The sequence below is a fragment of the Etheostoma cragini genome, chromosome 15, assembly GCF_013103735.1.
Source record: "Etheostoma cragini isolate CJK2018 chromosome 15, CSU_Ecrag_1.0, whole genome shotgun sequence".
In the NCBI taxonomy this organism is placed as follows: domain Eukaryota; kingdom Metazoa; phylum Chordata; class Actinopteri; order Perciformes; family Percidae; genus Etheostoma; species Etheostoma cragini.
Window position 1 is genome coordinate 5,752,743 of NC_048421.1, and position 11,905 is coordinate 5,764,647.

General features: G+C 40.5%; 1 protein-coding gene across 3 annotated transcripts in view; it reads left to right on the plus strand.

Moving 5' to 3' along the window:
* LOC117957512 (alpha-1,6-mannosylglycoprotein 6-beta-N-acetylglucosaminyltransferase B) overlaps positions 1-11,905 on the plus strand; it is a 51,223-nt gene that overhangs the window by 32,084 nt on the left and 7,234 nt on the right. Inside the window, exons 9-16 of one of the 3 annotated variants that reach the window (XM_034893317.1) lie at positions 3,278-3,409; positions 5,917-6,050; positions 6,906-7,036; positions 8,779-8,784; positions 9,740-9,895; positions 10,070-10,216; positions 10,348-10,464; positions 10,856-11,012. In XM_034893317.1, coding sequence (XP_034749208.1) covers positions 3,278-3,409; positions 5,917-6,050; positions 6,906-7,036; positions 8,779-8,784; positions 9,740-9,895; positions 10,070-10,216; positions 10,348-10,464; positions 10,856-10,954 — 922 coding nt within the window. In that variant the 3' untranslated portion in view covers positions 10,955-11,012. Of the gene's footprint in view, positions 1-3,277; positions 3,410-5,916; positions 6,051-6,905; positions 7,037-8,778; positions 8,785-9,739; positions 9,896-10,069; positions 10,217-10,347; positions 10,465-10,855; positions 11,013-11,905 lie in introns of those variants that run through there. The other 2 variants (XM_034893315.1, XM_034893316.1) reach the window with 2 other exon arrangements.

Here is an 11,905-nt window from a genome sequence, read left to right on the forward strand (position 1 = left end):
GGGGGGGGGGGGTGGTTGTGTGTGTGTGTGTGTGTGTGTGTGTGTGTGTGTGTGTGTGTGTGATTCTAACAAAATAGGGTGTAAATTATAATTTCAATATACGTGGGATCAATACACAGTATACATTATTATTAAATTATGATCTGATTTGGCTGGCTTATGTTATCTGAAACTAAGTGAAATGTTGGTGTGTATGGAAAGGACTAAAGCTATTTTTCTTAATTTTTATTTCAAATTATACTCTATAAATAGTCTTTCTACTTACTGTACATTAAGACTACATTTATTAAAGCAGAGTGATCTGGATATTATTTCAATAATGTTTAACATACTGTCAAAAAATAGGCCTAAATTAATCATTGCATTTGTCTTTTTCAAAAATGTCAAGGAAGAAGCAAAGGAACATTTTTTTGTGTGTTCTGGACACTGAAAAAGGGCAAGCCCCCTAAAAAAGGTTGTCAGATCAGAGAAGGAGACAGTGGAAGAAGTGGTGGCAGAGACGGTGGAGAAGACACCACGGGAAACAGCAGGAGGGACAGGGGAAGAGACCATACAGGAGATACTAGAAGAGGGCACAAGGAACAGTGGAAGAGTCAGTGGACAGGACAGGGAAGAGGAAAGCTCTAAGTGGAGCAGCCACTTATCGGTGATCTTTTACTGGTGCTCTGTTTGCAGACACGAGAATTCAAGTGCCCATCAAGGTGTGACTGATGTCAACAGGCAAGTTAAAAGCAAAGGGCAGCAGGCCAAAGAACAGGCTCTTAAGGAGCAAGAGGGACTGCAAAGTGTTATGCTTCAGCTTCTGTTGGTGTCATAACAGAACAAGAGACCAAGGTACAAAACCAAAGGACCGGTGGTGATGTTGATGTCGTTTATCAGATTTACCTATTGTTATCATTTCTATTTGTGCTGGTTAATTTCAAACAATGGGTAAAACTGAACTTCTAGCAAAAAGTGGGGTGGGGGTTAGCATTGCAGCATTGTGCTTTGTGGTTAATGCTAGCAATGTTTAGCATACTAACACAATAAAGTAACATTGTGAACATAGTCCTTGTTATACCTGCTTAACATGTCATGAGAAGATCTCTGACTTTTAATTTGTCTCGAGCCTTTCGCTGTTCTGTAAATAACTTTGTAAACTATATTAAAGAAGTTGCTGCAGTTGTCTGTTTTATGACCTCACTGCGGTGAGACCCTGGCAGCTGGACCATATTGTATCCACCTGGCTGCACACCTCACACACTGTAGAAAACAGAAATCCAAGTAAAGAGCGCTTGTGTAAGCCCTGAAATGCTTAGCTATGTATCTATTTTTTTTTTTGACTGATGAAACCGCAGCTTAAAGCTCCATTGGCTGACATGCCCTAACTCATTATCCCATCTGCTGTAGGGGAACCGGCCGCCATGCCTGTTTCCACAAGGCTGCATTGCTGACTAAATATGTTCACTGTCCAAAGAAACATCCATAGGGTCTTGTTTTGCAGGTATTAGTGTTAGCAGACACCAGCTTGTGCAGGATGTGTTTCCGAGCCAGGTAGCCACAGAAAGAGGGAGTATAAGGTCATTGATCTGTGACTGTTGCTGCAAACACTTTCATGAAGTGATGATTCATGATGGAGTCGATGACAGTGAAATTGTTCATATTTCCCGACTTCTTCACCGCTTCCTGTGCAAGTCTGATGATCTTCTTCACAGAGATGCTTTCATTACTGTTGGTTTGCTTCTCCATTGATATAAACTCCTTTTGATCAAAGAAAGTTTACATTTTTTTACATCTAAAATTCAGCCTTTTTTCCCATTGCAAGTACTTTGTTCTATCAGTCCTGTTAATCTATTAGTTATGCATTGCATGAGAAAGCTATAGTAAAAGTAGCTAGAATTTTTGCTTAAAACTCTGGGAAAATTTCTCAAATGTTTTGTTGCATTCCCTGCATCAACAGTCCCTCAATGAACGTGCAGAAAATGTCATCAGCAACTCCACAGCACTGCCAATAATGGTGTGTGTGTGTGTGTGTGTGTGTGTGTGTGTGTGTGTGTGTGTGTGTGTGTGTGTGTGTGTGTGTGTGTGTGTGTGTGTGTGTGTGTGTGTGTGTGTGTGTGTGTGTGTGTGTGTGTGTGTGTGTGTGTGTGTGTGTGTGTGTGTGTGTGTGTGTGTGTGTGTGTGTGTGTGTGTGTGTGTGTGTGTGTGTGTGTGTGTGTGTGTGTGTGTGTGTGTGTGTGTGGGGGTCGGTCGGTCGGTCCCATCATTATTGTATTGAAAAGTGTTGGATGAACTACCTCATGTTGGAAACATCTTACCTGCTTTTAGTATTTGACAGAAATCCACTTACTCTCTTCTTCTGCTGTATTATTTGTTGTACTGCTGAAGTTTGACAAAGCAACACGTTCTCTTGTAATAGAAACAGACACACTTAATTCTGTTTTTCTCAAAGTGCTACCTTGAAGCCAACTGAAATCAGACCACTCTGAAGCTGCGCTGTATTTTGTCACAGCAGACATTACACATATATCTCCTGTCTTGCTGTCTTGTAACTGCACTCGTCTGGTTTTCGTTTATTCCTTATTTCTTTAGCCAGCGGATGTTTTATTGTGACAGATCCAGCCCGTCAGGTTCACCACACGGAAGGGAAATTAAAAAGGGCAGATTATATCAACACATTTTAATTATATCATAAACATGCAGAATTATTGCCGTCAATCACCTGTGTGCCGGTTGTAAAAAACAAGGTAAAAGATTCTTAAACTAGATTGAAACATACTGCAGCCTTGTTGTATTCAATGTCCAAATCACTCCCCATTTACTGTGTAGAGCACTACATTTACTGCCCGTGTTTTTATTTGAGTGTGAAAATGAGTCCACTGTGCCCTCGACACTTGACAGACTTAATAGCTGTTATTGGGATGCAAAAATTATGACAATTATTGTATTGCATAGTGTTTATTACATAAGGAGTAGTGAATGAGTGAGTCTGCCTGGTAGTGTTGAATTCTGTATTGTTCAGTGAAATTGCTCAGCCGACTCACTGAGAACACTGACATGCTTCACAACGCAACTTAGAGGCTTTTATAGTCCTTTAAGTATGGAATGATTTCTCATTACTGTTTACTTGAGTTCTCTCAAAGAGCGACAGTTTTTTAGCGTTTTCTCTTTTATTCTTTTTTCCCTTTAGTTATGTGTGCTTCACCACTTCTGTGGCATTACAGTGATTGTTTTAGATGCAACTGTGTACACTGTTTGGCTCAGTTTGACGCTAATATTGCATCTGCCCTGTCTGCAGGTCTCTGGGCGTCCCTCCAGGAAGAGGAAGCTGCCCTCTAACAGGACCTCTGCCCTTTGACCTCATCTACACCGACTACCACGGCTTGCAGCAAATGAAGCAACACATGGGTCTATCACTGAGGAAGCACAAGTCAGTCTTTTGCTCTCTCACTCACACACACAAACTGTTATTTCTGTTTGCCAAGCTCTAAGTGATTGTTTGATGCATCCATTTTTGGGACCAGTAAATGCCTTTCTGTTGAATTACTACACTATTGGCGTATTGACTGGCTGGTGTTACAGGCTGGTAGACACTAGGCCTGTAAGTTCACCTCATCAGCAGAATTCTCCCTTTGGGGGAGAGACATTGATCAATCAAGGTGCAGGCTTCATCACAAACTCTGCTCTTTATATGCATCATATAAAAAAAGGTTGGAGTAGGTTGTCTGCTTAACTGAATGACTTAGCCTCTATGCAAGTTATGTATTACAAAAAATACATAATTTATTTTAAAATGCTAAAAGAAACTAACCACAATTCCGAGCGGCCACAAGCTCTTTCTGTAATGAGTTTTTTCTTCAGCTGGGCAGCACTGGAGCAGTCAGTACATTTTTCTCTCCTAACAAAGAAAAACAATGCAATTAGCTTTTAATGCAAACTGCAACTCTGGGAAGTAAATATACAATTTATAGCATTGTGAAAATCATGATAATGGTGTGTGTTGTAATACATTTAGATTAGATTGATTAGCTGTATTGCGGTTGAACTCATAGGAGGAGACGGGTGCTGGATTCATTAAAGGGATGGTGCCGAGTAATTTCACCCTAGGGTCCTTTGCCCGATGACCTCAAGCCAAACCCGAGAAAAACCCGTAAAAGTCCTTTGCAAAACTGTAAAAAGTGGAAGGGAAAAGCTACTGCATTCAACCCTCCATAGAATTCGGTAACTGGAAGATATTTGAAATACTTTTTATAAAACTTAAAAAAAAAAAAAAAAGTCTGCTTTGACTGAGCAGAGGGTTGTTGTGAGATAGTAAGACACTGTTACTTCAGACTACTGCAGTGTAGATTAAAAAAAAAAAAGGTTAAGGTGCCACCCGGTTGTATCTATCCTTGCTGCAGTATAAAAGCTTAAAGGTTCAATCCGGAGACCTTCCATGATCTGCTGTTATGCAACAATGACCCGGAGCAGTGGCCTGTCATTCTTAAAATCAACATCACACTAAAGAAGTGCTAACGTGTCTGTAGCAGACACTTCAGTGAAGACGACTTCAATTATCCTAGTAAAGCCAAGGACCCCAAAAAGCTAACTAGAGTACAGCTGAAAAAGAATGCTAGTGGGGCCACCGGCCGCGGTAGCAGCAGAGACTGGAAGCCATCAGGTAAGTGTTATTTAAATAAACTCCTGGTGCACTTACAAACTTTCAAATGCCTCTTTTCATGAGTCCAGAACCTATTTGAACTACTGTAGAAGTTTGGTACCATTCCGGGTATTATTATTGGGCTAATTTACGAGATACACCTTTGGTTCTATTAGCGCCTGAACCAAGCCATTTGGCTAACAGCACCAACACGCCCAGGGAAAAAGCTTCCGAGGAGGCCTTTGCACCATGAACTTTAATTTCCTTTCCTACCCTGACACGGACTAGAGAGGCAAGGCATTGATGCATTTTAGATTGAATTACATCAATTGATTTTTGACTTGCCAGTATAAATATTCACTGCTGATAAAGTGCTGATGTAATATCTTTCTAAACACAAAATGTCTCCTCTGTTCCATCCTGGCTCTTCTGTTTTGAATTTGATCAAGGAGGACATTTACACACCATGTTTCAATATGTATCGGTGTTGATGAAGTCGAATGAGTGTAATCCATTCCCTGCCAAAGAGTTTACAGAGCCTTCAGAGGATCCAAGAGAAGTTTAAGAATCTAAAGAGAGTCACTCCCGGGAAGAGAGCTTAGCATCGCCTTAAAAATGTATTTCAGGGATTGGTCCGCATATTTGACTCGATTTCATCTCAGACTTGGTCCAGGTTGTGTGAGGTTCTGTTTCAGAAGAGGGCCCTGCGGTGGCTGTGATACATGGCTGTGATTTAAGCCTAAGATGTCTCACCTTGAGGCTCCTGTAAACTCTGCTCATGGAGGGGGGGGTTGAGGCGAGATATATCCATCACCACTAACAGCTTTACAAACTGAGACTCTGACAGCGAGGCGGTTAAAGTCACTGAAATGAACTCTTTGCTAAAAGTGGGAAAGGTATTTTTAGGGTGGCACCATTTTTTTTTTCAACAACAAATCTAAAAAAAAATAAAAATAAATCACATTATGTACACGTAGATACTTTTACCATTACACACCATTACAAAACAAAAATAATATATGAATCGCTTTTTGATCTATAGAGCTTAATATGGCGATACAAACGTGAATCAATGTTATTTTTCAACACCCTTAGTATTTTAATGACTGTCATGTTGACGGATTCTGCGTATGGTGAAATTAAACCAAACTAGGTGCAATTTTTTTAAATAACTTTTTTTTCTTTTTTTTTCTTTTTCTGTTGTTTGTCTCACTCAGTCAGATGGAGACTGTATTATGTGAAAGCAAGAGGCAACTTTGATCTAATTTTAGCTCAGCCTATTTCTTATTTCTTCCCAGGTGCCACATCCGAGTGATTGACACCTTCGGCACTGAGCCTGCTTACAACCATGAGGAGTATGCCACTCGGCACGGCTACAGAACCAACTGGGGCTACTGGAACCTTCGCGGCCAGCAGTACATGACCATGTTCCGTATGTGGGCTTTAATTTTGCTAACACAAATGTTGCTCTTAACTGAGGTTGTGCACCTGCTTATGGGAAACAATCCTACATAACCCCTCACAGATGACATCAAATAACATAGTGTTTTTGATTTGTGTATGTGTTTGTTCATGTTACTGAGAGTGTGAGCAGCTACAATTGGGTCAGTGAATAGAAAAGGGTGGACACAGCACATTTGGTGAAATTGGTGACAGAAAAAAACTTCCGCTTTTTGAATTTGTGACAATCAAAGGCCCTGCTGCTTCCAAAATGATACCGAGGAAGATGTCAGCTTTCATCTTGGTTTAAAAATTGACTGACAATACAGTTTCTTTCTGCTACCCACTTGGCATCTCCACGCTGTAGCAGATTTGCTTTGTGTGTGTGCTACCATTCATAGTGTTTTGCGTCCTGAGAGTTGTAAGCTGTGGCCTGTTAAAACTGCGATTCCAAAACTCCTTGTAGATTGATTCCTTAGCAAAGATGGCGGAGAGGAAAGCGTCACTTTTGTAAAGTTGCTTCAACTCATTTTATTAGTATGCAGTAAAGGTCTACCATCCATTTGAGGAGAATGCAAATACATGAATGTTTAACTGATGAAGTTAGCAGTGGCGTCGTTTCACCACACTCTGCCACACAAATGAATGGAATACTGATTACTGATAATAAAGCATTATGAATTTGAGCTTTACAGAATCCCCACAGTGCTGCTTTTGTTCTGTATTCTCTACATGTGCATCAGTCTGGATGCCCACAGCTGCTCCTCTTAGTTTAATCACTTTTTTTTTAGATATGAAATTGGACTTGAGATGTTGTGTTGCCAACTGCTTTGTTTGTCCTTGGCAGCCCACACTCCAGATAACTCTTTTATGGGTTTTGTGTCGGAGGAGCTGAATGAGACGGAGAGGCTGAACATTCAGCGTAACAAGGTTAACAATATGGCTGTTGTGTACGGCAAAGAAGCCAGCATGTGGAAGGTCAGTATCACACAATAGCTCCTGCAAAAACTGTCACTGGATTCGGTCAGGTTTTCATTTTCATTCAAATTTGGTTCCTTTAAAAGCTTGTTTACTTTGTGGCTTTGCATTGAAGAATTACAGTACACATATATTCAAAGGGGACACAGAGTCAAAGAGACAAAAAGAAAATCCTAGATTATCCTGTTACTATAATTGTGATGTCATCTTGTGTAACTCTGGGTTCAATAGCAAGTAAGTATCCATCTGTTATGGAAGAGCAACATGACATTTCACAACTCTTATGAGAGACTTCCTACTACCATGGTTTCATATTACCCTAATGACTCTCGTAAAGATGTCCTCTTAACAAACACTATACATTTGTTCTGCTTATGTTAAACAGTGTTTGGTTGTTATTACATTATAAAGAACTGTTATGTCAAAAATCCTGCTTAGAAATAAGGTGTCCTTAAGTTACAAATACAGTACTTTTAATAAAATTTGTGCAAATGGTGCTGTGCAAAATGATTTTTAGGATAAACCAATAAATGTAAATGTACTTTAGGACACTTTCTTGGGCACTGATCGGGTTTTGACACCAATTAGGACCATGGTTTAGGCCAGAGGTTTTCAAACTGAGGCATGCTTCCCCAGGGGGCCCCAGGAGAGTTTAAGAGGAGGCAAGGCAGAGACGCTGCGTGAGGTGAATTTAAGTCAAAAATCATATTCCTTCTTGGAGTCTTAACTCTTGCAACTCGGAACACACTCAACAACTCCGGAATTTGCCTGAAAATCATCATGTTTTAAAGTTTTTTCCATTATTAAATTTATCCAGTGATAGTCCATGGGCACATCGCAAACAGGAATTGCTAATTCGGCATACTTTTAAATTTGACAAAGTGCCAAAATGTAGGCAAATATAGGCTAAAAACATAGTTTAAATCATAGCACACATTAACATTATTATTCCTGTTCAGGCCCTCCAGAGCTCCCCAATTGTCTCCGTTTTGTCTGAGGTGGAGCCCACTATGTCAGACTTTGAGAATCTGGCTTTAGTGGAGTCATTATATCCCTACACATGACATGAATCAGACAGACAGATTGAATTCATACGTTATAATCTTGCATCCCAGATGAATCTGATCAAATCAGGATAAACGTAAAGTATGGAGAACTTACTTTCCTAAGCAAACCTTGACAAGGTGCTCTGTGAGACACCGGCTAGATGTGACATTTCCCACAAACAAGTTTCTCCTGCAGGAATCTGGCCTGAAGTGTGATGGCAGAGGAACAATTGTTTTTGTTTAGAGTAAATTTTCCCTTCGAGCTATTGGCAAGGTTTCTCGTTTTTCCTGTAACTTTGAAGTGTGTTGCAGCCTCCCACAAGGTTTGTTTCACTGCAGCGACTGCAGCTTTGTTCCTGCACTGACATAACATTCCCTGTTCCTCAAAGCAAGTTGAGCTGCATTGTAACATTTGTGCATCTGAAAGATAGTATTAGGTAAAAGACAGATGTGTTGGCGTCTCTCCAGACAATGAATCCCCCTGGTTGGGAGCAGGCTCGTCCTCCACATTTTGAGATTCACATGAGAGAGCTTGTAAAGGTCCTATGAGAGGAAGAGTGATTAATACTTAATGTCATATTCTGTTTTCCTGAACACTGGTCTCTCTACTCCACGCCCCTCCTCTTCATTTCTGTTCTCACTGTGTACTATTCTGTATTCATCATCCCATGATGCATCATTGATGGATTCTCACAGCTTCAAGTAAGTACACTGGCTTTTCACTGGCATTATTGATCCCCTAAACACAAAAAAAACACCACCTTTTGTTGTCTCAAAAATATAGTTCACTTCAGTTTGTTCCTGACATCTGGCACTATCACTAACTTATAAACTTTTTCTGTAATGTAGCACAGAGGCGCACAATAAAACGTCTAAGCCAATTTAGATAAAACAATGAATTTGAAAAAAAAGTTTTATTTTTATTTTTTATTACTATAAAAACACAACAATTGTAATTCTTGTAACTTGTAACATACACCCAAGATTGTTTTGATTTTTAAAGAGATTTGGGGAGGAATATTACTTTAAGTAGAATAAAGTGTGATTTCATCTCCATGTTCCCGGAGACATTAAAATGACCCAAGATGAAAAATAAGGTATAACCCTTCGGTGACATTTATGAATGATTTATGCTTTGAAGGCATAGCATTAGTGAATAAATCATAACATTCCCTGAAAGAAACACCTTTTGAGATAAACTAATTCAGTTTTAATGTCAGTGAAATGAGTCAAGCAAATTGTCTCCACCGGGCAATGCGGAAGATAAACATTGGTTTAAGTCTTTCATAACTTCACAGGTACTTGATCGTTATCAGTATGATGATTATTATGGTGTTAACGAGCATTAGATCAGCTTACCTTATTTTCATGAACCAAAACTTTTATTTAGGCACAGGGATACTCTTGCCCTTTCCCAACACCTGTGGGCTTTTCTTGGGCCCTTTTCAAGGACTTATGGGGCGCCCACTACGAGGTGAGCTAGAGCTTCCTCGGCATTTATCTATTGAAGTCTGCACTTTAGTGAGTTTTCAAAGCAACATAAGACAACTAAAAGTTCTACATAGATGCCGAATAATCTGTTGAGACAGTAGGTTTGGTCTTTAAATTGCCCCCTTTTTGAGTTTATTAACCTATTTTGTACCTGTATGTCTCAAAGGGAAAGGAAAAGTTCCTGGACATTCTGAATCGCTACATGGAGATCCATGGGACGGTGTACTTTGAGACGCAGCGTCCTCCAGAGGTGCCCGCCTTTGTCAAGAACCACGGTCTGCTGCCTCAGCAGGAGCTGCAGCAGCTCCTCAGAAAGGCCAAGGTGGGAACATCACTTTCATGAGCTTGGAACATGATGACTCCAATGTTTGCATACACCCAGTCTGGGTGAAAATGAAATATTTTTGTTGACGTTTTTATGCGTTTGTAGTGCTAAGTGTTTACCTGGATATGAGCAGCTCAGTGTCAAGACTCCTAATCTACTTTTTCTGTCAAGCTGTTCATTGGATTTGGCTTCCCCTACGAAGGTCCCGCCCCTTTAGAGGCCATAGCCAATGGCTGCATCTTCCTTCAACCCAAGTTTATTCCCCCTCACAGCTCTCTTAATCATGACTTCTTCAGAGGGAAGCCCACCTCCAGGAAGGTAGATGCTCTTGATGGATTGAGAAAAAATACGGCACTTATAATGGCAAATAAACATGAACACAAATCTTGACTTCAATTGTTGAATTGTGATTTGTAAATATATTTTGTGGATATTTCTTCTTCCCTCAGGTGTCCTCTCAGCATCCGTATGCAGAGCAGTACATTGGCAGGCCGCATGTCATCACTATCGACTTCAATAACTCTGAGGAGTTTGATGCGGCCATCCGTGAGATCATGAGGATCAATGTATGTTAATTGAATGGCAATTGCCAACCTCAGCACAACTCATTCAACAAAATAACGGTCTTATAGTACTCCCAATACACTTTACACTGCTGCATAATGATTGATATTAATAATGGTTTAGCTTTACAGTCTTGGTTTGACCCACTTTTGAAGCCCTCAGCTTTTAATAAAGCGCTTAATCATGGCATCCTGCGTTACAGCAAAATGCTTAGCTGGCTGCCTCTCTGCTCTCCGCGCTGCTAATTACTTGAGATATTGAGCGGCTCAGTCGGTAAACTGTGCCCACACCTGGGTTTACATGGCAGCCTTCCAGAGGCCAGACCCACAAGCAGAAATCATTGTCCGCAGCAGATCATGTTAATCAATCACGCTGTGCTCAATCTGTCACGAGAACAACACTGAGCCACAGCCAGGGCTCTCGCAGTGCCTCTACCTGCCAGGTGTGTTAAACATTGTGACATTGTGTTTCCTGCTGATAGAGGCAAAATGAAGTACCCGTTGTGGCGCTGGCATGTAGTTTAAAAAGTGGATCCTGGGGGAATCAAAGAACAATACTAATCACAAAGGCTGACTGGGCAACTTTAATCTCACAGGTGGATGAAATGTGACTTAGAGCAACTTGGGTTTCATTATCTTGTTGAGCTCACATGATACATGTGTGTGTGCACTGTATTTGATTCATACACAATTGGGCAAAAACCAAAACAAACTCAATATCAGTTATAATTGTGGTTAAATGATAAATTATGACTTCACTTTTACCTTACAAACCTGAAAGTGGTGTCTGTTTTCTTAACTAACTATTGATAAGACGGCAATTACCAAAATGACAAAATGTTCTTTTAATTTATATAGTATTTGGAAAACATAGTTCAATGTAAGTGTAAATGGACTGCATTTATATAGCACTTTTCTAGTCTTAACAACTACTCAAAGTGTTTTTTTTTTGTTTTTTTTACATAGTAGCCTATAGTCACCATTTATCGTTCACCCACACACACACACACCCATACATACGCTGATGGCCGAGGCTGCATCACCTGCGCACCAGATGAATTTGCACACAGCGATGGCTCAGCGTCGGGAGCAAGTTGGTGTTCAGTGTTCTTACCCTGGATGACCTAGATTACCGCCCCGCAATTTAGTACATCAAAGCTCTGCACATAATGTGCTTAACTCAACACTTTTCTGGTTAGGCTTTGTTCATAGTGCTTCTGCTCATGTTGGTGATGTTAGATTTCTTCTTCTGTCATCACACTCAAGAGCTGCCTGCCTGTTTGACACGCTGTTGCCTAAGATTGTACTGGCGCCATGGCAACAGTCCACAGTGGAAAAAAAACAGGCAACTGATAAAGAAGCAGTACTATGGCGGTTTTCCACTGCGTGGTATCTACTCGACTCGCCTCGGGTCTACTCGCTTTTTTTGGTTTTCCATTACGAA